Source organism: Salmo salar, chromosome ssa02 (genome assembly GCF_905237065.1).
Source record: "Salmo salar chromosome ssa02, Ssal_v3.1, whole genome shotgun sequence".
NCBI classification, from domain to species: domain Eukaryota; kingdom Metazoa; phylum Chordata; class Actinopteri; order Salmoniformes; family Salmonidae; genus Salmo; species Salmo salar.
Genome location: NC_059443.1, coordinates 5,757,864 through 5,785,854, shown reverse-complemented (window position 1 = coordinate 5,785,854; position 27,991 = coordinate 5,757,864). Strand labels below are relative to the sequence as shown.

General features: G+C 43.2%; 1 protein-coding gene across 1 annotated transcript in view; it reads left to right on the top strand.

Annotated features, from left to right (window-relative positions):
* LOC106592862 (hyaluronan synthase 2-like) overlaps window positions 1-27,739 on the top strand; it is a 32,014-nt gene extending 4,275 nt beyond the window's left edge. Inside the window, exons 2-4 of the mRNA XM_045696717.1 lie at window positions 10,710-11,336; window positions 22,892-22,993; window positions 25,138-27,739. Of these exons, the coding sequence (XP_045552673.1) occupies window positions 10,710-11,336; window positions 22,892-22,993; window positions 25,138-26,073 (1,665 nt within the window). The 3' untranslated portion in view covers window positions 26,074-27,739. The remainder of the gene's footprint in view (window positions 1-10,709; window positions 11,337-22,891; window positions 22,994-25,137) is intronic.
* The last annotated feature ends 252 nt before the right edge of the window (window positions 27,740-27,991 follow it).

The following is a 27,991-nucleotide window of genomic DNA, read 5'->3' as shown; positions in this document are numbered from 1 at the left end:
TTTGAGTTGACTTGATTCCATAGCAGTTTATTTAGCTAGTGGTTTTGAGTTGACTTGATTCCATAGCAGTTTATTTAGCTAGTGGTTTTGAGTTGACTTGATTCCATAGCAGTTTATTTAGTTAGTGGTTTTGAGTTGACTTGATTCCATAGCAGTTTATTTAGTTAGTGGTTTTGAGTTGACTTGATTCCATAGCAGTTTATTTAGTTAGTGGTTTTGAGTTGACTTGATTCCATAGCAGTTTATTTAGCTAGTGGTTTTGAGTTGACTTGATTCCATAGCAGTTTATTTAGCTAGTGGTTTTGAGTTGACTTGATTCCATAGCAGTTTATTTAGTTAGTGGTTTTGAGTTGACTTGATTCCATAGCAGTTTATTTAGTTAGTGGTTTTGAGTTGACTTGATTCCATAGCAGTTTATTTAGTTAGTGGTTTTGAGTTGACTTGATTCCATAGCAGTTTATTTAGCTAGTGGTTTTGAGTTGACTTGATTCCATAGCAGTTTATTTAGCTAGTGGTTTTGAGTTGACTTGATTCCATAGCAGTTTATTTAGCTAGTGGTTTTGAGTTGACTTGATTCCATAGCAGTTTATTTAGTTAGTGGTTTTGAGTTGACTTGATTCCATAGCAGTTTATTTAGCTAGTGGTTTTGAGTTGACTTGATTCCATAGCAGTTTATTTAGCTAGTGGTTTTGAGTTGACTTGATTCCATAACAGTTTATTTAGCTAGTGGTTTTGGGTTGACTTGATTCCATAGCAGTTTATTTAGTTAGTGGTTTTGAGTTGACTTGATTCCATAGCAGTTTATTTAGTTAGTGGTTTTGAGTTGACTTGATTCCATAGCAGTTTATTTAGCTAGTGGTTTTGAGTTGACTTGATTCCATAGCAGTTTATTTAGTTAGTGGTTTTGAGTTGACTTGATTCCATAGCAGTTTATTTAGTTAGTGGTTTTGAGTTGACTTGATTCCATAGCAGTTTATTTAGCTAGTGGTTTTGAGTTGACTTGATTCCATATTCTTTGTTATCATTTATGATTAGCCTATACTTTCTGGAGATATTCATATCTCATCTGTTGTGTAGGGATTATAATTTTTTTCAAAGATGTACACCTACAGTATACAGTAGACTATTTTCATTTCTGAAAGTAAAATATCCCACTGGGCACAGATGTCAATTCAACGTCTATGCCACGTTGGTTCAACGTCATTTACTTCCACATTGGTTCAACTTAATTTCATTACAATGACGTGGAAACAATGTTGTTTCAACCAGTGTGTGCCCAGTGGGATATGACTGTAAATGGTAAAATTATAAAATACATGCTTTGAACTGTGTGAAAACAAAACCACATGACTGCAAGAGTACATGCTGCCATTCATTTTAACCGCATGAAGACTCCTGTTGAGACATGGTAGTCCTCAACTCAACATATATGGAGATGCTTAAAGCTGGACCAAGTTTGGGAATCCCTGATCTACCGGACCAGTACACATTTATAGTTGAACAATAACTTTGTCACAATAAGCCTGCTGCCTATGAGGGAAGTCATTTGTCCGTTCTGGCTCGGTCAAGGTTACTTACTCTTACTTACTATGAGGAAAGTCATGACTCAGCATGCCCATGGCTACGTGTGGGCCATTGCTCAACAACTTACACAGAGAGATGGCAACACACACAAACTAATGCATTGTTTATGTCTGCATTTCAGACTACCATTTATCTCATTTCTAGTAGGCGTACTCTCTATCTAATCCCACCTACAGTATATACAGTGTGCAATCAAGATCTCTGTAGGTTCTATCTACCAATGAGGTGGTTTGTGTTCTTACAGAGGAAGAGCTCTGTAGGAATATCCACCAATGAGGTGGTTGTGTATTTACAGAGGAAGAGCTCTTTAGGACTATCCACCAATGAGGTGGTTAGTGTATTTACAGAGGAAGAGCTCTTTAGGACTATCCACCAATGAGGTGGTTTGTGTACTTACAGAGGAAGAGCTCTGTGGAATATCCACCAATGAGGTGGTTAGTGTATTTACAGAGGAAGAGCTCTTTAGGACTATCCACCAATGAGGTGGTTTGTGTACTTACAGAGGAAGAGCTCTGTGGAATATCCACCAATGAGGTGGTTTGTGTATTTACAGAGGAAGAGTTCTGTAGGACTATCCACTAATGAGTTAGTTTGTGTATTTACAGAGGAAGAGTTCTGTAGCACTATCCACTAATGAGTTAGTTTGTGTATTTTCACAGGAAGCATTCCACGCCTGTTCCGTATTAGTGCTCCCAGTCAGGGCCTTGCCAGCCATGCTTAAACACTGCATGCTGGGAAGCAGGTAGGCAGGGAAGCTGGGAGGCAGGGAAGGAAGGAAGATGGGAGGGAGGGAAGGAAGGAAGCAGGGTAGGAAAGAAGCTGGGTAGGAGGGAAGCTGGGAGGAAGGAAAGCAGGGAATGAAGGAAGCTGGGTAAGAGGGAAGCAGGGAAGGAGGAAGGCTGGGAGGGAGGGAAGGAGGGAAGCTGGGAGGGAAGCTTGGAAGGAGGGAAGAAGGGAAGATAGGAGCGATGGAAGCAGCGAAGGAGGGAAGCATAAAGAGGAGGTGAGTAGCAGAAAGTCAGGGAGCTGGAGCAACAATAAGTAGTAGTGGTGGAGGATCACTGACCAGACCAGATAGGAAGGAGGGAGGGACAGAGAGATGTGATGGATGAGTCAGAGAGCTAGCTGAATCAGGAAAGCATCCAGGAGCCAAGGGTGGCAAGGCGCCACCACCGCCCAAGTTCAACATCACACACAGTCTCCTCCTCTTCCTGAGGTTCAACCCATCCAGAAAGAGAGAGGGAGCTGTATGAGGGAAGACTCTGTGTTGTACGGTAACTACTACAGCTGATTCCAATCAGGAGAGGAAGAGGAGTAGGGTGTTCCATTTAATGATGGAACACTTAATGACAACATGATTCCCACACCGTTGAGAATACTGCAGCCACAGGGAAAGGCCTTACATCTACATAGGGTTCCGGAACTACAAGAGGGTTAAGGGGTGGAGGGGGGGACGAGGACGTCACTTCACACACACACAACCACACACACACACACACACACACCCTTTTGACATATTACTAGTTGTCTCTTAATCACGTTTCAGAACCTCAGTGACTTTTGTTCATTGAGTTTGCTTTTAAGTCCAGTTCAAGAGAAGCTTCGATCTGAACTAACTACAGTAGTAAGCCTAGATAGAACTACAAGTATCTAACTACAAAAGCAAGCAAGAACTACAAGTAGCTAACTACAGAAGCAAGCCTAGCAAGAACTACAAGTAGCTAACTACAGAAGCAAGCCTAGCAAGAACTATAAGCAGCTAACTACAGAAGCAAGCAAGAACTACAAGTAGCTAACTACAGAAGCAAGCAAGAACTACAAGTAGATAACTGCAGAAGCAAGCAAGAACTACAAGTAGCTAACTACAGAAGCAAGCAAGAACTACAAGTAGATAACTACAGAAGCAAGCAAGAACTACAAGTAGCTAACTGCAGAAGCAAGCCTAGCAAGAACTACAAGTAGCTAACTACAGAAGCAAGCCTAGCAAGAACTACAAGTAGCTAACTATAGAAGCAAGCAAGAACTACAAGTAGCTAACTACAGAAGCAAGCAAGAACTAGAAGTTGCTAACAACAGTAGCAAGCCTAGCAAGAACTACAAGTTACTAACTACAGTAGCAAGCTTTAAGATAGTACAGTACTGTATATATAATTAACATCTTGTACAAGGATCCCTGGTCATTCCAGGCGTTCCTGTCTTTTAATCTGCTATAGAATAGTCGTCATGAGGCATGTGTTTCCTGCCATTGATAATGGCAGTATTGAGGGCCATCTTCATTTTACTGCAGCTGTGCCTCTTAGACATGAAGTGGAATCTCTGCAGACTTGAACTATAGTACTGTAATATAGTACCGTTACTGTATTAGCATGTAACACAGATGCGTTATGAAACCATAAATAATGAAATGAGGATCTAACTTTACTGGTCTTCATGACTACACATGAGGTTCCACTTCAGCGTGTGCTACACTAAATCCCATCCAGCAACAGAAGGACATCGCTTTAACATTTATTAATTACAGGACACCAACTGATTTTTTTCCTTCAACAACCCCCTTCTATCCAGATATATTTCCCCCTTCTGCACATGCTGTAAGGTGTAAGTGCCATTGAAGCCATATATTCATGGTGATGGTACACCATTTGATTGATTGATTGATTGATTGATTGATTATTCCCCACATGAAGTTTCACCTCACCATACACCTCAGTATGTCAATTCAATGTCTTATTTTTTAATTCAACAACCCTCTTCTATCCTTTCATCCTCCTTCTACACATACTGTTAGCAAGGCAACTGTTACCAAGACAACTGTTACCAAGACAAGTGTTAGCAAGACAAGTGTTAGCAAGACAAGTGTTAGCAAGACAACTGTTAGCAAGACAGCTGTTAGCAAGACAAGTGTTAGCAAGACAAGGGTTATTAAGACAACATTTAGCAAGCAAATGTTACCAAGACAAGTGTTAGCAAGACAGCTGTTAGCAAGATAAGTGTTAGCAAGACAAGTGTTAGCAAGACAAGTGTTAGCAAGACACGTATTAGCAAGACAACTGTTAGCAAGACAACTTTTAGCAAGACAACTTTTAGCATGACAGCTGTTAGCAAGACAAGTGTTACAAAGACAAGTGTTACCAAGACAAGTGTTAGCAAGATAATGGTTAGCAAGACAATGGTTAGCAAGATAAGTGTTTACCAAGACAACTGTTAGAAAGACAAGTGTTACCAAGACAACTGTTAGCAAGATTAGTGGTACCAAGACAACTGTTATCAAGACAAGTGTTACCAAGACAACTATTACCAAGACAACTGTTAGCAAGACAAGTGTTACCAAGACAAGGGTTATTAAAGTTATATCAAGTGTGGGCGTGGTTGTGTCTGAAATGGCACCCTATTCCCTATCTAGTGCACTTCATACAGCTGTGGCCTACAGGGCTCTGGTAAAAAAAAGTAGTGCACTATATAGGGGATTTGGTGTCATTTGGGACACAGCCCACATCACTGACCAGGTGTGAACTGCACCTCCACGGCGGTAGACCACTACATTAATAAAGTGTTTTTGACTACAGCAGGTATTCCTTTTAGAGCTGTAAAGTCCATTGACCACAGTCATTGCCACGATTATATTTCAGTTGTTGAACAGAACAGACCTCAAGTCCTCTTGGCCCAGTTTCAGCTTTGCTCAGTTCTGCTCTGGCCGCGGTGTTGTATTTCATCTAAACCGTCAAAGCCTTGGAGTTTAGGTTTTCCCCACTGACCATGATTCAACTGTCCGTTGAGTCTATCCAGCTCAGCACAGGAACCCCTCCCTGTGTCCGCCTAGCCTTTATACCCCTCCTGGAACAGGTCCAGGTCCAGCAGAATCAAACTAATGGTCTTCATGTTGGATTCTCAGACATGTAGTCAGACAACAGGTGTAAATATGAAGTCTTTACATGTCAGCTACCATGCCGTTTCACCAACATGGCAGATACATTACGCTATAGCCTACAGAAACACACACACATGTGCGCACATGCACATACAGGCTCACACACACACACGCAAGCCCAAACACAGATACACACACACATATACACACACACACACACACACACACACGCGAGCACAAACACAGATACACACACACACACACACACACTCACTCACTCTACCTCAGCTGAAGGTACAGTACAGTATAACATGACATGTGTTAGACTTGCTGTTGGCTGCAGCCACAAGGTTTTTATTGGTTATCTTCACTCTCCTACATCCCCCTTCACTTACTCAGCCTTCACTCTCCAACATCCCTCTTCACTTACTCAGCCTTCACTCTCCAACATCCCCCTTCACTTACTCAGCCTTCACTCTCCCACATCCCCCATCACTTACTCAGCCTTCACTCTCCTACATCCCCCATCACTTACTCAGCCTTCACTCTCCAACATCCCCCATCACTTACTCAGCCTTCACTCTCCTACATCCCCCTTCACTTACTCAGCCTTCACTCTCCTACATCCCCCATCACTTACTCAGCCTTACTCACTATCAATTGAGATCATTGGCGGTGTTATCTCAGGCAAAGGGAGTGTCCCGCCCAGACCCAGACCCAGGCCCAGACCCAGGCCCAGACCCAGCCCCAGCCGACACAGTGCGTCAGTCAGGCCGCATCACAAATGGCACACTATTTAGTGCACTACTTTTTAACAAGGGCTCATATGGCTCTGGTCAAAAATAGTGCACTATACAGGGAATAGGGTGCCATTTGGGACGTATTGTCAGTCTGGAAGTGTTCAAGCTAACCCACCAGCAAACAGCCCTAGACATCACACACAGGGCCTTGTGCAACTGTGAGGTGACATCATCTCAATACGTTGATGACACCCTCAATGTCTCACACACACACACACACACACACACACACACACACACACACACACACACACACACACATTTGACATACTTTATTTACATCCACCAATTACATTTTATTTCAATCCACCATTCAATTGAAACATTTCAAAGGTCCCTGTATGCATGGCACTCAAGGGTACAGAAAGCACCTCCTTCTCCAAACAGTCCACTACAGCTGAAACAGAGCAGTACCTAGCCAATTTCTTTGTCCTAGTTTTTGTCAGGCCCACAATCTGGAGGCTCCACCCGAAGCTGTCCAAGCGTGCCACGAGGGACTGGTGCTTAAGCAGCTTCTCGGCAAAGGCCTGCTCCAAGTAGCCGTCAAATGAGCAGCCCACTTCCAAGATGAGCACTTCACCCTGGCCCCCATCAACAACAATATCTGGTGTTTGGCACACAGAAAAACACATCATCATCAACATCAAACCAGGGTTTAGATCTACATAGGGTCCGGAACAACAAGGGTGTTAAGAGGGGGGGGTGCAAAACGTCACTTCAAACACACATTAGTGGTTAATACTTCTGCATCTGGCCCGCAGGGTTTAGCTATCTAGGCTGTTTTAGCACCCTCTGAAGGGGGGGTTTAGGTTCACAGTTGACACAAAGTGTAGCCTACAACAGTGAGACTTGAAAATAAAGATTTTAGGGTTGGGACACTCTTTGTACTGGTTTAACACTACAGACGTTAACACCAATGCGTTAGGTTAACCAGTTGGCCAAGTGGTGGGGACTTGGAACATATGGAGGGGAATGGAGTCAGATGTCTTGTAAATGTGATGACGCTTAAAGTCCAGAAACATGCCAGTTCAGCACTCAGCTCGCCTCACACACTGATTACATCCACTTTTCATCCTGTATCAAGTGATCCAGGCCTTAATCCATGCCAAGAAGGTGGCTGATTTTATAAAAAGAAACCAAACTACAGTCTAGACACAAGGCATATCAGGGTTTCTTTGCTTCACAACAGCATCGAAACACTTCAAGGTGTCACTTATGCAATCAAATATCCAAGACTTTAACCACGATGTACCACCTTCTTCTTCACTGTGACAGATAGAGGGGTCTTTCATGGAGAGTAGCCTCTGCTGAGTCCCTAACAACCAGATGGATGTTCCAGTTTTCAGGGGAAATGGAAAGAGAGCCTGTGACTTCGCGTGACTTCCACTTTTGGATGTTAACAAGGAGACACTCCATCTTAACTCATCCTCCACATTTACTGGATTGGTTGAACAGTGCAGAAGAGAACCTCCCCCGACAGTTTATTTCCTTCTCGTCAAGACCAGGATGTACTGTAGGGAATCTAGTTTCAGACCAGTATGTAGGGGATCTAGTTTCATACCAGTATGTAGGGAATCTAGTTTCAAACTAGTATGTAGGGGATCTAGTTTCAGACCTGTATGTAGGGAATCTAGTTTCAGACTAGTATGTAGGGAATCTAGTTTCAGACCTGTATGTTGGGAATCTAGTTTCAGACCTGTATGTTGGGAATCTAGTTTCAGACCAGTATGTAGGGGATCTAGTTTCAGACCAGTATGTAGGGAATCTAGTTTCAGACTAGTATGTAGGGAATCTAGTTTCAGACCAGTATGTAGGGAATCTAGGGAATCTAGTCCTTATTCCAAGTCAAGGAGGCGGCTGATTTAAAAACTCAAATAACTAGTACTCAAGTCAAACAAGACATGTCAGGGTTTCTTTGCTTTTAGACAGCCTTGGACAGCCTTGGACTGCAACTTATACTACAAGCCTTTAATATAGCCTACCAAGACGACCTCTTCCTTTAATATAGCCTACCATGACGACCTCAGTCTTTAATATAGCCTACCATGACGACCTCAGCCTTTAATATAGCCCACCAAGACGCCCTCAGCCTTTAATATAGCCTACCAAGACGACCTCAGCCTTTAATATAGCCCACCAAGACGCCCTCAGCCTTTAATATAGCCTACCAAGACGACCTCAGCCTTTAATATAGCCTACCAAGACGACCTCAGCCTTTAATATAGCCTACCAAGACGATCTCAGCCTTTAATATAGCCTACCAAGACGACCTCAACCTTTAATATAGTCTACCAAGACGACCTTAGCCTTTAATATAGCCTACCAAGACGACCTTAGCCTTTAATATAGTCTACCAAGACGACCTTAGCCTTTAATATAGCCTACCAAGACGACCTCAACCTTTACTATAGTCTACCAAGACGACCTCAGCCTTTAATATAGCCTACCAAGACACCCTCAGCCTTTAATATAGCCTACCAAGACGACCTCAGCCTTTAATTTAGTCTACCAAGACGACCTCAACCTTTAATATAGTCTACCAAGACGACCTCAGCCTTTAATTTAGTCTACCAAGACGACCTTAGCCTTTACTTGACCAAGGCGTACCACTTTGTGCTCCATTGTGACAGATGGGTCTTTAGTGTTACTGGACAGACCCATGCAGGCAGCATTGGACACATCAAAGTGTCACTTATGATAGATCCAAGATCTTTAATTAAAACAAAGTAACAAGATGCACTACTACCTGCATCACTGTGACAGAAGGGTCTTTAGTGGAGACCCAAAAAACTGGCATTTAAATAAAACAAGACATGATAGTGTTTCATTGCTTTTCAACGGCATTAGACACCTTGAAGTGTCACTTAAACTATCACATGTCTAAGCCTTAAACAAAAGGTGCCACCCTCCTACTGCCTAAACTGATCAAATGTAGCAGCATATTCTTCAATGTGGCAGAAGGGTCTTTACTGGAGAGGCAGCGTTTTACATTTCCCCTGCTCTTGTCTTCCCACGGAGATATAAACAGATGATGTCAGAGGGTGGTGCTCGCTCTCTCGCTCCACTCTTACGTCTGCCCAGCAGATGGGATGCAGCATTAATAAAGAGACTTGGAACAATCGGCCATAGAGAACCATCTGACATTTAGAGGGGGATTTTGGGGAGGGGGATGTAGGGAGAGAGGGATGGAAGGAGTCTGTTTACAGTCTGTCTTGTCCTGTTTTTTTGTTGTTGTAAAACATGGAGTCTGTTGCTATGGTGACAGAGTAGAGTTAGAGCTTTTACTGTGACACATCGTAATGATGATTATTAGGTACATTTATCATCATTATCATCATTATGGTGATTATTAGGTACATTTATCATCAATATCATCATTATGGTGATTATTAGGTACATTTATCATCATTATCATCATTATGGTGATTATTAGGTACATTTATCATCAATATCATCATTATGGTGATTATTATGTACATTTATCATCATTATCATCATTATGGTGATTATTAGGTACATTTATCATCAATATCATCATTATGGTGATTATTAGGTACATATATCATCATTATCATCATTATGGTGATTATTAGGTACATATATCATCATTATAATCATTATGGTGATTATTAGGTACATTTACCATCAATATCATCATTATGGTGATTATTAGGTACATATATCATCATTATCATCATTATGTCTTCTGTATATTTCTAACAAGTTGACCAATTAATATCTGAAGCTGTGTTCATTTAGTAATTACCGTATCAATGTCCTCCCAGTGTCCCTACTGTCATCTCATTATTGATCCCACTGTATGTCCCTACTGTCATCTCATTATTGATCCCACTATATGTCTCTACTGTCATCTCATTATTGATCCCACTGTATGTCTCTACTGTCATCTCATTATTGATCCCACTGTATGTCTCTACTGTCATCTCATTATTGATCCCACTGTATGTCCCTACTGTCATCTCATTATTGATCCCACTGTATGTCTCTACTGTCATGTCATTATTGATCCCACTGTATGTCTCTACTGTCATCTCATTATTGATCCCACTGTATGTCCCTACTGTCATCTCATTATTGATCCCACTGTATGTCTCTACTGTCATCTCATTATTGATCCCACTGTATGTCTCTACTGTCATCTCATTATTGATCCCACTGTATGTCTCTACTGTCATCTCATTATTGATCCCACTGTATGTCCCTACTGTCATCTCATTATTGATCCCACTGTATGTCCCTACTGTCATCTCATTATTGATCCCACTGTATGTCTCTACTGTCATCTCATTATTGATCCCACTGTATGTCCCTACTGTCATCTCATTATTGATCCCACTGTATGTCTCTACTGTCATCTCATTATTGATCCCACTGTATGTCTCTACTGTCATCTCATTTGACATTGACAATGATTCTGTTCTGGTTTGCTTTTCCAGATGAAATGTGACAAAGCTCTCACCTACCTAAGAATTTTCGGGACGACAATGTTTGGAGTCTCGCTACTCGTGGGAATCTCTACCGCCTACATCATGGGCTACCAGTTTTTCACCACGGCACGAAACCACTTGTCCTTCGGGCTGTACGGGGCCATCCTGGTCGTCCACCTCATCATCCAGAGCCTGTTTGCTGTCCTAGAACACCGGAACATGAGGAGATCCCTGGAGACGCCCATCAAACTCACCAAATCACTGGCCCTGTGCATTGCAGCCTATCAGGAGGACCCGGCCTACCTGAGGAAGTGTTTGGTATCGGTCAAGAGGTTGACCTACCCGGGCATCAAGGTCATCATGGTGATCGACGGGAATAACGAGGACGACAACTACATGATGGAGATCTTCCGGGAGATCATGGGGTGGGATAAAGCCACCACGTACGTCTGGAAAAACAACTACCACCACCGGGGACCTGAGGAGACGGACGAGATGTACGCTGAGAGCCTACAGGCCATCTCGCGCCTTGTGCTCAATAATAAATGTGTCTGCATCATGCAGAAGTGGGGAGGCAAGAGGGAAGTAATGTACACAGCCTTCAAAGCCCTGGGGAGGAGTGTGGACTATGTTCAGGTAAGTCCTGGGGGGAGGAGGGGTTGGAGGGGGGCGGTGGGGTACACAAAGACCCTTTTGTGCTTTCTTTCTTTAAAAGGATGGTGTGGAGGCCTTGTGTATGTACTGTAGCCCTACGGCTGTAAGGCTAATGCTGTTCACAGAGTGCTAGAGCTCAGCGTGAAACCCATTTACATATGTTTCTGCACTCAGTCCAACTCAGACAAAGTGGGGAGACCTGTAGGCTAATAGGTTGGAGTCAGATCATGTTGCATAGCATCGTGTCAAAACACAGTATTCTCAGTGAGGAACTTTAAAAGTGACAGTGTCCACATTAGCTACTATCCCAAGGTGTGTATTAACTTCCTACATTAACATTTACTAAGTAAACAGCACCAACTGTGCTGTATATACTACATTGTGAATAGTTATACAATAATATTGTAGAGTAGGTCCTCCAAACTGCTCTGGATAATACTGGAGTGTAGGTCCTCCAAACTGCTCTGGATAATACTGGAATGTCGGTCCTCCAAACTGCTCTGGATAATACTGGAGTTTAGGTCCTCCAAACTGCTCTGGATAATACTGGAGTGTAGGTCTGATGAAACTGCTCTGGATAATACTGGAGTGTAGGTCTGATCAAACTGCTCTGGATAATACTGGAGTGTAGGTCCTCCAAACTGTTCTGGATAATACTGGAGTGTAGGTCTGATGAAACTGCTCTGGATAATACTGGAGTGTAGGTCTGATCAAACTGCTCTGGATAATACTGGAGTGTAGGTCTGATGAAACTGCTCTGGATAATACTGGAGTGTAGGTCTGATCAAACTGCTCTGGATAATACTGGAGTGTAGGTCCTCCAAACTGCTATGGATAATACTGGAGTGTAGGTCTGATCAAACTGCTCTGGATAATACTGGAGTGTAGGTCTGATTAAACTGTTCTGGATAATACTGGAGTGTAGGTCCTCCAAACTGCTATGGATAATACTGGAGTGTAGGTCTGATGAAACTGCTCTGGATAATACTGGAGTGTAGGTCTGATCAAACTGCTCTGGATAATACTGGAGTGTAGGTCCTCCAAACTGTTCTGGATAATACTGGAGTGTAGGTCTGATCAAACTGCTCTGGATAATACTGGAGTGTAGGTCTGATCAAACTGCTCTGGATAATACTGGAGTGTAGGTCTGATCAAACTGCTCTGGATAATACTGGAGTGTAGGTCCTCCAAACTGCTCTGGATAATACTGGAGTGTAGGTCTGATCAAACTGCTCTGGATAATACTGGAGTGTAGGTCCTCCAAACTGCTCTGGATAATACTGGAATGTCGGTCCTCCAAACTGCTCTGGATAATACTGAAATGTCGGTCCTCCAAACTGCTCTAGATAATACTGGAGTGTAGGTCTGATCAAACTGCTCTGGATAATACTGGAGTGTAGGTCCTCCAAACTGCTCTGGATAATACTGGAGTGTAGTTCTGATCAAACTGCTCTGGATAATACTGGAGTGTAGGTCTGATCAAACTGCTCTGGATAATACTGGAGTGTAGGTCTGATCAAACTGCTCTGGATAATACTGGAGTGTAGGTCCTCCAAACTGTTCTGGATAATACTGGAGTGTAGGTCCTCCAAACTGCTCTGGATAATACTGGAGTGTAGGTCCTCCAAACTGCTCTGGATAATACTGGAGTGTAGGTCTGATGAAACTGCTCTGGATAATACTGGAGTGTAGGTCCTCCAAACTGTTCTGGATAATACTGGAGTGTAGGTCTGATCAAACTGCTCTGGATAATACTGGAGTGTAGGTCTGATCAAACTGCTTTGGATAATACTGGAGTGTAGGTCTGATCAAACTGCTCTGGATAATACTGGAGTGTAGGTCTGATCAAACTGCTCTGGATAATACTGGAGTGTAGGTCTGATCAAACTGCTCTGGATAATACTGGAGTGTAGGTCCTCCAAACTGCTCTGGATAATACTGGAGTGTAGGTCTGATGAAACTGCTCTGGATAATACTGGAGTGTAGGTCTGATCAAACTGCTCTGGATAATACTGGAGTGTAGGTCCTCCAAACTGTTCTGGATAATACTGGAGTGTAGGTCTGATCAAACTGCTCTGGATAATACTGGAGTGTAGGTCTGATCAAACTGCTCTGGATAATACTGGAGTGTAGGTCTGATCAAACTGTTCTGGATAATACTGGAGTGTAGGTCTGATCAAACTGCTCTGGATAATACTGGAGTGTATGGGACCTATTCAGTGCACTACTTTTGTCCAGGGCCCCTAGGGCTCCATTTGGGACGCAGCCTAGTACACTGCTGTCTTTCCACCGTAAACTCCTGGTTTCAGTTATAATTCTAACCTCTGATCCAAAGCTTATGGAGGGCTAACTGTGTTGGTCTTGTCACAGATCTGTTTTAGCTAGCTATTCGCTACCAGACCTGTGTGGTTATTCTCACTGTGGGGTCGTCTGTCTAACGTACCTGATCGTGACGGTTAAAGCCTTGGCTTGGCAACACACAGATGACTTACTTGACTTGACTTAGGTTACGTCCCAAATGGCACCCTATTCCCAAACATAGTGCACTACTTTTGATCACTACCCTAAGGGCCCTGGTCAAAAGTAGTGCAGTATATAGGAAATAGGGTGCCAAAACAGTTCGGTAGAGTTTGTGCATATACTGTATTATAACAACATTTTGTGACATTTTAGTTCGTTTTGGACTACGGTCAGGGGTTTTTTCAGCTGTTCGTGCACACACATTTTTTTTCTGGAGGCAAGCCTAAGTTTGGTGTCTGAAGTTTCCACCCCTTCGTCGGTGATTGGTCAACGGTAGGGATTCTTCAATAAAGTCTTTGTTGTCATTCAACATAAGACGACTTGTTTTCATGCACATTTTTTAATTGAAAAACACTGCACCAAACATCTTAGTTAGATGTAAAATTGTGTGACTAAGATCACTTCGGCAAAAAACAGATTTCTTGAGTTATCTTAGATTAATTCAGACTATTTTGAGGAAGTGTATACTGGCTACGGAATGTCAAAATGGACAAACAGTACTATTGCCGCTCTTTTATCATTTTTAAAGTGAAGGTCTTTTTAAGAGAGTATGCGAGCACACTCGTTCGGTTCGACTAGCTTCAGCCAACAAGTGCTCAGCATAAGTGGGAACTCCTTCAAGACTGTTGGAAAATAATTCCAGGGTGAAGATTCAGCCGAACTGAAGCATGCTGACGCTTTTATTCCTTTTAGCTACTATTGGAGCAGAGGGCCTCGACAGTTCAACACAGACATGACAGATTGTTCTCTAAGGCCATGTCCTTTCAAAGGTAGCCAGTTTAAACTGAATTACTCCAAATTGCTTAAATGGAAATAAAAAATAAAAATATCTACATCATAGTCATTATCTCCAGAACCATCCCTGCGTCAACATATGTGAAAATTGCACATTTCTATGTTTTGTAGTAAAATAGATAGAAGAAGATGTTTCCAATGACATCATCGGTGTGCATCATGTGATTTTAACCAATTGTGAGGAGGCATTATCTACTAATTACCTACTAATTGTCTACTAATTAGTTTATGATGTCATTGGAAACACCTACCTTCCTCCATCTTTTTTTACTACTAAACATAGAAACGTGCCATTTTCAACTATGTTGACGTTGGAGTGGTGCTGGAGATGATGGCTATGACATTGAGTTGTCCCTTTAAGCATTCCTCTTAGTAGTCCTGTTATGTCGGATAAGATATGTTGCATCAGTGGATGAACTTGACGTGACCTTTATTTAGCTACCGGTTGCTGCATGATCATCACAATAAACTAACATGGCCCGAATGCGTCCCAAATAGCACCCCTTTTTCCCTATATAGTGCATTACTTTTGACCAGGGCCCATAGGGTCAAAAGAACTAAACCTTATATTCTCACCATAACTGTGTGTGAATGTATTGATATTGTGGCATAGGGTAACACTTAACTACACAGGCGTAAGAGAAACTTAGTGTAAGGTGTTACCCGGCATGGCTTTGCGGTGTCATTATTCTGTTGGCAGGTACATTATGGGTAATATTCACCACACTGTGAGAGGAAAGCCCCCCAGGACACCCAAGCTGTCCTCAGACAACCCTTTGTTTGTTCGAGGACTAGCTCCATGTGACCGACGTACTACGGCGTTAGGAGAAGGACTACAACGCTGTCTGTCAGACAGAGGACATGTCCTACGTTAGGAGAAGGACTACAACGCTGTCTGTCAGACAGAGGACATGTCCTACGTTAGGAGAAGACTACAACGCTGTCTGTCAGACAGAGGACATGTCCTACGTTAGGAGAAGGACTACAACGCTGTCTGTCAGACAGAGGACATGTCCTACGTTAGGAGAAGGACTACAACGCTGTCTGTCAGACAGAGGACATGTCCTACGTTAGGAGAAGGACTACAACGCTGTCTGTCAGACAGAGGACATGTCCTACGTTAGGAGAAGACTACAACGCTGTCTGTCAGACAGAGGACATGTCCTACATTAGGAGAAGGACTACAACGCTGTCTGTCAGACAGAGGACATGTCCTACGTTAGGAGAAGACTACAACGCTGTCTGTCAGACAGAGGACATGTCCTACGTTAGGAGAAGGACTACAACGCTGTCTGTCAGACAGAGGACATGTCCTACGTTAGGAGAAGACTACAACGCTGTCTGTCAGACAGAGGACATGTCCTACGTTAGGAGAAGGACTACAACGCTGTCTGTCAGACAGAGGACATGTCCTACGTTAGGAGAAGGACTACAACGCTGTCTGTCAGACAGAGGACATGTCCTACGTTAGGAGAAGGACTACAACGCTGTCTGTCAGACAGAGGACATGTCCTACGTTAGGAGAAGGACTACAACGCTGTCTGTCAGACAGAGGACATGTCCTACGTTAGGAGAAGGACTACAACGCTGTCTGTCAGACAGAGGACATGTCCTACGTTAGGAGAAGACTACAACGCTGTCTGTCAGACAGAGGACATGTCCTACGTTAGGAGAAGGACTACAACGCTGTCTGTCAGACAGAGGACATGTCCTACGTTAGGAGAAGGACTACAACGCTGTCTGTCAGACAGAGGACATGTCCTACGTTAGGAGAAGGACTACAACGCTGTCTGTCGGACAGAGGACATGTCCTACGTTAGGAGAAGGACTACAACGCTGTCTGTCAGACAGAGGACATGTCCTACGTTAGGAGAAGGACTACAACGCTGTCTGTCAGACAGAGGACATGTCCTACGTTAGGAGAAGGACTACAACGCTGTCTGTCAGACAGAGGACATGTCCTACGTTAGGAGAAGGACTACAACGCTGTCTGTCAGACAGAGGACATGTCCTACGTTAGGAGAAGGACTACAACGCTGTCTGTCAGACAGAGGACATGTCCTACGTTAGGAGAAGGACTACAACGCTGTCTGTCAGACAGAGGACATGTCCTACGTTAGGAGAAGGACTACAACGCTGTCTGTCAGACAGAGGACATGTCCTACGTTAGGAGAAGGACTACAACGCTGTCTGTCAGACAGAGGACATGTCCTACGTTAGGAGAAGGACTACAACGCTGTCTGTCAGACAGAGGACATGTCCTACGTTAGGAGAAGGACTACAACGCTGTCTGTCGGACAGAGGACATGTCCTACGTTAGGAGAAGACTACAACGCTGTCTGTCAGACAGAGGACATGTCCTACGTTAGGAGAAGGACTACAACGCTGTCTGTCAGACAGAGGACATGTCCTACGTTAGGAGAAGGACTACAACGCTGTCTGTCAGACAGAGGACATGTCCTACGTTAGGAGAAGACTACAACGCTGTCTGTCAGACAGAGGACATGTCCTACGTTAGGAGAAGGACTACAACGCTGTCTGTCAGACAGAGGACATGTCCTACGTTAGGAGAAGACTACAACGCTGTCTGTCAGACAGAGGACATGTCCTACGTTAGGAGAAGGACTACAACGCTGTCTGTCAGACAGAGGACATGTCCTACGTTAGGAGAAGGACAACAACGCTGTCTGTCAGACAGAGGACATGTCCTACGTTAGGAGAAGGACTACAACACTGTCTGTCAGACAGAGGACATGTCCTACGTTAGGAGAAGGACTACAACGCTGTCTGTCAGACAGAGGACATGTCCTACGTTAGGAGAAGGACTACAACGCTGTCTGTCAGACAGAGGACATGTCCTACGTTAGGAGAAGGACTACAACGCTGTCTGTCAGACAGAGGACATGTCCTACGTTAGGAGAAGGACTACAACGCTGTCTGTCAGACAGAGGACATGTCCTACGTTAGGAGAAGACTACAACGCTGTCTGTCAGACAGAGGACATGTCCTACGTTAGGAGAAGGACTACAACGCTGTCTGTCAGACAGAGGACATGTCCTACGTTAGGAGAAGGACTACAACGCTGTCTGTCAGACAGAGGACATGTCCTACGTTAGGAGAAGGACTACAACGCTGTCTGTCAGACAGAGGACATGTCCTACGTTAGGAGAAGGACTACAACGCTGTCTGTCAGACAGAGGACATGTCCTACGTTAGGAGAAGACTACAACGCTGTCTGTCAGACAGAGGACATGTCCTACGTTAGGAGAAGGACTACAACGCTGTCTGTCAGACAGAGGACATGTCCTACGTTAGGAGAAGGACTACAACGCTGTCTGTCAGACAGAGGACATGTCCTACGTTAGGAGAAGACTACAACGCTGTCTGTCAGACAGAGGACATGTCCTACGTTAGGAGAAGGACTACAACGCTGTCTGTCAGACAGAGGACATGTCCTACGTTAGGAGAAGACTACAACGCTGTCTGTCAGACAGAGGACATGTCCTACGTTAGGAGAAGGACTACAACGCTGTCTGTCAGACAGAGGACATGTCCTACGTTAGGAGAAGGACTACAACGCTGTCTGTCAGACAGAGGACATGTCCTACGTTAGGAGAAGGACTACAACGCTGTCTGTCAGACAGAGGACATGTCCTACGTTAGGAGAAGGACTACAACGCTGTCTGTCAGACAGAGGACATGTCCTACGTTAGGAGAAGACTACAACGCTGTCTGTCAGACAGAGGACATGTCCTACGTTAGGAGAAGACTACAACGCTGTCTGTCAGACAGAGGACATGTCCTACGTTAGGAGAAGGACTACAACGCTGTCTGTCAGACAGAGGACATGTCCTACGTTAGGAGAAGGACTACAACGCTGTCTGTCAGACAGAGGACATGTCCTACGTTAGGAGAAGACTACAACGCTGTCTGTCAGACAGAGGACATGTCCTACGTTAGGAGAAGGACTACAACGCTGTCTGTCAGACAGAGGACATGTCCTACGTTAGGAGAAGGACTACAACGCTGTCTGTCAGACAGAGGACATGTCCTACGTTAGGAGAAGGACTACAACGCTGTCTGTCAGACAGAGGACATGTCCTACGTTAGGAGAAGGACTACAACGCTGTCTGTCAGACAGAGGACATGTCCTACGTTAGGAGAAGGACTACAACGCTGTCTGTCAGACAGAGGACATGTCCTACGTTAGGAGAAGACTACAACGCTGTCTGTCAGACAGAGGACATGTCCTACGTTAGGAGAAGGACTACAACGCTGTCTGTCAGACAGAGGACATGTCCTACGTTAGGAGAAGACTACAACGCTGTCTGTCAGACAGAGGACATGTCCTACGTTAGGAGAAGACTACAACGCTGTCTGTCAGACAGAGGACATGTCCTACGTTAGGAGAAGGACTACAACGCTGTCTGTCAGACAGAGGACATGTCCTACGTTAGGAGAAGGACTACAACGCTGTCTGTCAGACAGAGGACATGTCCTACGTTAGGAGAAGGACTACAACGCTGTCTGTCAGACAGAGGACATGTCCTACGTTAGGAGAAGGACTACAACGCTGTCTGTCAGACAGAGGACATGTCCTACGTTAGGAGAAGACTACAACGCTGTCTGTCAGACAGAGGACATGTCCTACGTTAGGAGAAGGACTACAACGCTGTCTGTCAGACAGAGGACATGTCCTACGTTAGGAGAAGACTACAACGCTGTCTGTCGGACAGAGGACATGTCCTATGTGTAGTATGGATCCAGATGGAACGTCAGTGAATCCATTGTTCGTCTTTATGACCCCCGACCTTAGCCTTTTGTGATGTAAAAACCCTGTGGTATTTGTGGTACAGGTCAACCGACTGACGCCAGATTGAACATGTTTTACTGAGGAGACCTTTTACACAACCTATTCCCCATAACCTCTTATCGAAGGAACAACTCATTATTAGCGGTTTTCATGTCATCTCCCCAAGCTGAGGCTCGTTACAGCTGCAATCTGTTACCTCTTTTACAGTCAAACTATAAATATTAAATGGGACTTTCCCCCTTCATTTTCAGCATCTGTAGTCTTTGCAGTGATTTGTTGCGGGTGATCTGTGAATATTCATGCCATTTATGGACCTGTCAGAACAGGTTTGGTGCTAACGTTGCTATGGGACTGGTTGCCAAGGGGCAGTGATCAAAGAAATAGAATTCCATTTCTATGGTAGTGATGCAGCATCGCTTAATCAAACACTCTACAGATGATGAAAATAACATGAGGAATGTTGTGCACATTAGCAGACGTGCCAACAGGCTATGCCAAACTACACATGAGTATCTGTTCTCACCGGGAAAGGGAGAATGTGTGTTGGTGTTCTGTGTATCAAAACCAATAGACTGGTTAGGGGTACAGAAGTCTATTCCTGAAGTGGTTTGATTATCTTCTGGCCATATCATTCTCTTTAGTTACTCTCCTTTCATGCCATTTGTGTTTTAATACATTTCTCTTACAGTAGAAAGATATAATTGAATTATCACAGCACTACACGATCAAAATGTATTCCTTTTCAAACAATTCAAACAGCTGTCTTGATCTTTCTCCATATATGACCATTTTGAAACAGCTATACAGCTATACTACAAAATCTCTGTCACCATCAGAACACAACCAATCACAACACAACCCTCTCTCAATCAGAACACAACCAATCATAACGCATCTTCTCTCAATCAGAACACAACCAATCACAACACAACCCTCTCTCAATCAGAACACAACCAATCATAACGCATCTTCTCTCTATCAGAACACAACCAATCACAACACAACCCTCTCTCAGTCAGAACACAACCAATCACAACCCTCTCTCAGTCAGAACACAACCAATCACAACCCTCTCCCAGTCAGAACACAACCAGTCATAACACAACCCTCTCTCAGTCAGAACACAACCAATCACAACCCTCTCCCAGTCAGAACACAACCAATCATAACACAACCCTCTCTCAGTCAGAACACAACCAATCACAACCCTCTCTCAGTCAGAACACAACCAATCACAACCCTCTCCCAGTCAGAACACAACCAATCATAACACAACCCTCTCTCAGTCAGAACACAACCAATCACAACCCTCTCTCAGTCAGAACACAACCAATCACAACCCTCTCCCAGTCAGAACACAACCAATCATAACACAACCCTCTCTCAGTCAGAACACAACCAATCACAACCCAGCCCTCTCAGTCAGAACACAACCAATCACAACCCTTTCTCAGTCAGAACACAACCAATCATATCCCTCTCTTAGTCAGAACACAACCAATCACAACCCAGCCCTCTCAGTCAGAACACAACCAATCACAACCCTCTCTCAGTCAGAACACAACCAATCACAACCCTCTCTTAGTCAGAACACAACCAATCACAACCCTCTCTCAGTCAGAACACAACCAATCACAACCCTCTCTCAGTCAGAACACAACCAATCACAACCCTCTCTCAGTCAGAACACAACCAATCACAACCCTCTCTCAGTCAGAACACAACCTTACTGTATCACTTCCAGTCTAGGAAGCCGTCCCAAACAGCACATCAACCTTCCTTCCAGCCTTCCAGCCAAACCCCAGCCCTCCTTACACCGGCCCCAATGACTTCACTTCCCCAATGAAATCATTCCCAATTAAGGAGTGACTGAAGAAACCTTTCTGATCTGTGAAGAGATCGCTGCAAATATGACTTTACTCACACGGTTGGTTGTTGACCAACTGACGGACCTTCCCACTTGACACTAACTTGTTTTGGAACAATCTTTCCGGGGAAACATCCACGTTGCAAACAAATCTTCAACTTGACATCCAAAAGAGTTTCAAAGAAACACAAAGCAACACTGTACATCAGTAATCAGTGTAATTAATGTACCAACACTGTACATCAGTAATCAGTGTAATTAATGTACCAACACTGTACATCAGTAATCAGTGTAATTAATGTACCAACACTGTACATCAGTAATCAGTGTAATTAATGTACCAACACTGTACATCAGTAATCAGTGTAATTAATGTACCAACACTGTACATCAGTAATCAGTGTAATTAATGCACCAACACTGTACATCAGTAATCAGTGTAATTAATGTACCAACACTGTACATCAGTAATCAGTGTAATTAATGTACCAACACTGTACATCAGTAATCAGTGTAATTAATGTACCAACACTGTACATCAGTAATCAGTGTAATTAATGTACCAACACTGTACATCAGTAATCAGTGTAATTAATGTACCAACACTGTACATCAGTAATCAGTGTAATTAATGTACCAACACTGTACATCAGTAATCAGTGTAATTAATGTACCAACACTGTACATCAGTAATCAGTGTAATTAATGTACCAACACCGTACATCAGTTATCAGTGTAATTAATGTACCAACACTGTACATCAGTAATCAGTGTAATTAATGTACCAACACTGTACATCAGTAATCAGTGTAATTAATGTACCAACACTGTACATCAGTAATCAGTGTAATTAATGTACCAACACCGTACATCAGTAATCAGTGTAATTAATGCACCAACACTGTACATCAGTAATCAGTGTAATTAATGTACCAACACCGTACATCAGTAATCAGTGTAATTAATGTACCAACACTGTACATCAGTAATCAGTGTAATTAATGTACCAACACCGTACATCAGTAATCAGTGTAATTAATGTACCAACACTGTACATCAGTTATCAGTGTAATGAATGTACCAACACCGTACATCAGTAATCAGTGTAATTAATGTACCAACACTGTACATCAGTAATCAGTGTAATTAATGTACCAACACTGTACATCAATAATCAGTGTAATTAATGTACCAACACTGTACATCAGTTATCAGTGTAATTAATGTACCAACACTGTACATCAGTAATCAGTGTAATTAATGTACCAACACTGTACATCAGTAATCAGTGTAATTAATGTACCAACACTGTACTTCAGTAATCAGTGTAATTAATGAGCTGCTGATTGGTCAAATTGGCCAATATAAAACAAACATATCCCGCCCAAAAAGTTGATGAAGGACTCTTTGTCCGTGTAACGAGATCTTCTGGCCTAGTTTAACTTTCTAACTTTGTGTTCTGAGAGAGAGAGAGCGTGAGAAGTGTTTTGGGTAAAGTGTTTTGTGGATTCAACAGGATCGTGTGTCCCCCTTGTGTTTCAGGTGTGTGACTCTGACACTATGCTGGATCCTGCGTCCTCTGTGGAGATGGTGAAGGTTCTGGAGGAAGACCCCATGGTGGGAGGAGTGGGAGGAGACGTCCAGGTAATGTCTCCATTGTTATTGACTAGTCTGTTTGTCTGAGACGGTGTTCTCCTAGCCTGGTACCGTACTGTAGGTGCTGAAACCAGCTCCAGTCTTCTGTTGATAGAAGACTAGTGTTGCGTTCAGCACAGTGGAGTCTGCTGAGGGGAGAACGGCTCACAATAATGTCTGGAATGGAGTAAATGGAATGGCAGCAAACCATGTGTTTCATGTATTTGATACCTTTCCACTCATTCCGCACCAGTCATTACCACGAGCCCCTTCCTCCCCAATTAAGGTGCCACCAACCTCCTGTGGTTCAGCACCTACAGTACATACGGCATGAATACAAAGCTAGGGTTGTCCAACTGCTTTCAGAGATGTACTGGGTGTGCAGGTGGGTCATCTAACCCAGTGGAGTCTGCTGAGGGAAGGATGACTCATAATAATGTCTGGAATGGAGTGGAATGGAGTGAATGAAATAGTATCAAACACATGAAAACCATGAGCCGTCCTACCCTCAGCAGCCTCCACTGATCTGACCCATCACTAACAAAGCTGGTAAAAAATGATCCTGATCTTCAGTCTGGACCGTGATTGGCAGATTCAGGTGTGTTACTGCTGGACCAAAAAGCCTGACCACCCAGTAGCTCTCCAGGACTCGGGGTTGGAGACCCCTGCCTTATATAGTGCACTGCTGTAGTCTACGTGTCTACACTGCCTAAACGGAACTCTATTCCCTATAGAATGCACTACTTTTACCTAGAGCCCTTTGATCCATAAGCACAATTTGGGCTCTGGCCAACAGTAGTGGACTCTATAGGGAGGCTGTGGGAATCTTCAGATTTTCTCTGGTTAAGCTGAGAGAATCTTCAGATTTGCTCCAGGTTAAGCTGAGAGAATCTTCAGATTTGCTCCGGGTTAAGCTGAGAGAATCTTCAGATTTGCTCCAGGTTAAGATGAGAGAATCTTCAGATTTGCTCCGGGTTAAACTGAGAGAATCTTCAGATTTGCTCCGGTTAAGCTGAGAGAATCTTCAGATTTGCTCCGGGTTAAGCTGAGAGAATCTTCAGATTTGCTCCAGGTTAAGATGAGAGAATCTTCAGATTTGCTCCGGGTTAAACTGAGAGAATCTTCAGATTTGCTCCGGTTAAGCTGAGAGAATCTTCAGATTTGCTCTGGTTAAACTGAGAGAATCTTCAGATTTGCTCCAGTTAAACTGAGAGAATCTTCAGATTTGCTCCAGGTTAAACTGAGAGAATCTTCAGATTTGCTCCGGTTAAACTGAGAGAATCTTCAGATTTGCTCCAGGTTAAACTGAGAGAATCTTCAGATTTGCTCCGGTTAAACTGAGAGAATCTTCAGATTTGCTCCAGGTTAAGCTGAGAGACTCTTCAGATTTGCTCCAGGTTAAGCTGAGAGAATCTTCAGATTTGCTCCGGTTTAAACTGAGAGAATCTTCAGATTTGCTCCGGTTAAACTGAGAGAATCTTCAGATTTGCTCCGGTTAAACTGAGAGAATCTTCAGATTTGCTCCGGTTAAGCTGAGAGAATCTTCAGATTTGCTCCAGGTTAAGCTGAGAGAATCTTCTCACACTGTGGTTTATTAACTGATGTAGTGATGTTGATGCCTTTACGACCCACATTTAGAAGTTACAAAGAAATAAACACAAACCTCTTAATAGTATTTTGATAGCTTTTTCAACAAGTAAGCTTCAGTACATAAAATAAAGCTTTAGTGCTTTCTTTTATGATCCTGTAAAGTATTTCTGGACAAGAGAAAGAGTAATGGTTAAGCCTACACAGTTGTTGAGGACCAAATCTGGCCTTATTGAATTTAAAGTTCCCTGAATACCAACTAATACAAACTATAAAAATGAATCTACACAACAGGACATTCCTTGACAAAATTGAGTTAGCCTATACCTTAGGCTTACATTGATTACTCTCATGTGAGAATTCTACACAATAGCAGGTTGATAGGGTGGAACATTTGTAAGAGCTCTGGGAGAGTTGATAGCATTTTCTTTTGCTAATTAGGGGTCCTTAAACCAATTGCCCACGATTGTGCCGTTTGGTTGCTATGCTAATACTATAGAATGTGTTTACAGCAGTTGTTAACCAACTTAAATACCCTGACCCTATGTGTCTTTCTTCCTCCACAGATCCTGAACAAATACGAGTCCTGGATCTCGTTTCTTAGCAGCGTCCGTTACTGGATGGCCTTCAACATCGAGCGAGCGTGTCAGTCCTACTTCGGCTGCGTCCAGTGCATCAGCGGACCACTGGGAATGTACAGGAACAACCTGCTCCACGAGTTCATAGAGGATTGGTACAACCAGACCTTCATGGGCAGCCATTGTAGCTTCGGTGATGACCGCCACCTCACCAACCGCGTGCTGAGCCTGGGCTACGCCACCAAGTACACGGCCCGGTCCAAGTGCCTGACCGAGACCCCCATCACCTACCTACGCTGGCTGAACCAGCAGACCCGCTGGAGTAAGTCCTATTTCAGAGAGTGGCTCTACAACGCCATGTGGTTCCACAAACACCACCTCTGGATGACCTACGAGGCTGTCATCACTGGGTTCTTCCCCTTCTTCCTCATCGCCACGGCGATACAGCTGTTCTACCAGGGGAGGATCTGGAATATCCTTCTCTTCCTATTGATCGTCCAGGCGGTCGCCCTCATCAAGTCCTCCTTTGCCTCCTGCATGAGGGGCAACATCGTCATGGTCTTCATGTCCTTCTACTCAGTGTTGTACATGTCCAGTCTGCTACCGGCCAAGATGTTCGCTATCGCCACCATAAACAAGGCTGGCTGGGGCACGTCAGGGAGGAAGACGATCGTGACTAACTTCGTAGGGCTCGTTCCCATATCGGTCTGGTTCACCATCCTCTTCCTTGGCATTATCTATACGGTCGTCCAGGAAACCAGAAAAGATTTTCCTTTTCCAGACTCTGAAAAGATAGTCTTAATCGTTGGTGCGATAGTGTACGCCAGCTACTGGGTCATGCTCTTGACGTTGTACATGGTACTGATCACTAAATGTGGCAAGAGGAAGAAAGAACAGCAGTATGATATGGTGCTGGATGTATGACATCTCCCTCCTTTCCTCCTCCTCCTCCTCCCCTGAAACTCCTCCATTGGGTCTTAAACGCCACTCTATTTCCTGTATAGTGCACTACTTTTGACCAGGGTCCATACAGGGCTCTGGTCAAAAAGTAACACACTTTTTAGGGATCAGGGTGCAGTTTGAGATGCAGACATTCTCCCTCTCAACGTTTACAAAGTGAAGAATCTCAAACTGCTCTGATTGTTGGACTCTCGGCAGGTGACGTGAAGTGACGATGCCAAAAGAGCGATATCATTGCTGCTGTGACTGACTGATACAAGAAACTACAGATATTTCCTTCTGAAATATTATGGTGATGAGGTAAAAAAGAAATAAAAAATGGAACTCTTGTTGGTGATGTGTTTTGCCAAATGGAAAACCACCAAATGGACATCCTGTTTTTCCACATAGATACACAGAGATGATATGCATAATGTCCTATGCACTTTTACGTCTCACTCTCATTGTGCATAATGCTTGACAGAGTCATTTGAAGATGAAATACCTCAGTGGTTATGCTTTTCATTGTATGAGTGAGTGATCGGGATGCACCCAGAAAATGGCTCGTTCTTGATCATAACATAATTTATGATGTTTTTGGTCATATTTGTCCTTTTTTTATACACAGTTCTTAATGAAAGTCAAAGCTGGAATTTCTCAGTTCTTTTGGCCATGCTGTATCTGTTGACTTGTTACTTTGTAAGTTACATATTATATTTTAATGCCTTTTTATAGACTTTTTTAATTCTATTTTTGCTTTAATAACCACCAAAGATTCTTTATTTTCATTCATTTTTATATAAGATGGGGAGAAAAAAAATACATTGTGCATTCAACTGTTATAACAATGATGTGTATCTGACCAAAAAATGTGAAGTTAACAGCTGGGTTTTTGTCTGCAATGATAACAATAAAATGCAATTCTAGGGATAAGTTATTGAATACAAGAAGGGTGATTAACCTGTGTTTTTTATGTACATTGACAGATAACCAGCAATATTTATAAGAACATTCTGTGGTTTATAGATAATTATATATTTGAATATACATTTCAGACCTTATAGAGACCAATACTCGTTTTGGAGAGGTAGCCGTTCTGCAGGATTTTGCTCCAGCCCTAATCTTAACATAGCCTTTCTCAAATCTAAATTAGCAAGACAGCACAAACAGATCTGGGACCAGGCTAGCTCTAACACACTCTATTCTACTGATCAGCACAAGCTGATCTGGGACCAGGCTAACTGTTACTGCAGGGCAGGGCTGGAGCAAAAGCCTGCCACGCAGTATCTCTTCAGGCGGCGGTTTTGACCACCTCTTGCCTTACTGTCGGACTTCCTGAAATAGGTTTCAAGGTTTCATACGAGTTCACATGAGGACATTCGTAACATGATGCATTCTGAAAATTGTATAAACAATGCGTTAATCCACATCAGATTAAAATCCCAAAAGATACATTTTCATGTATCATGTATCGATGTAATGATCTATTCCAGAGTATTTACTCTTTAGAGAGTTTAAGAACACATTTTAGTCCATCTTATTAAAATTGATCAGACCGAATATTGAACCGTGACTTTGGGATCATGGGTAGTACTATCATGAAGCACTTTTGTGTTGTGCCAAAAAATAAAATAAAAAAAATAATGTCTTACTATGTTTAGAAAGTTGTCATTATTAATCTGTAATACTACCTATGCCATAATGAATACGTGTGACTCCCTCGTGTCTTATAACACTGATGGTCAGTAAAACACACTTGTTTGCACATAAAATGAGACATTCTCACTAGTGTAGTAGTGTTAGTTTACATTGGCGGATGTTGCTGTTTGGCTGTTATTGTGTTTTATTGATTCAATGGAGACAGCTGAATGTGGAGGATACAGGGCCTTTCTCCAGACAAGAA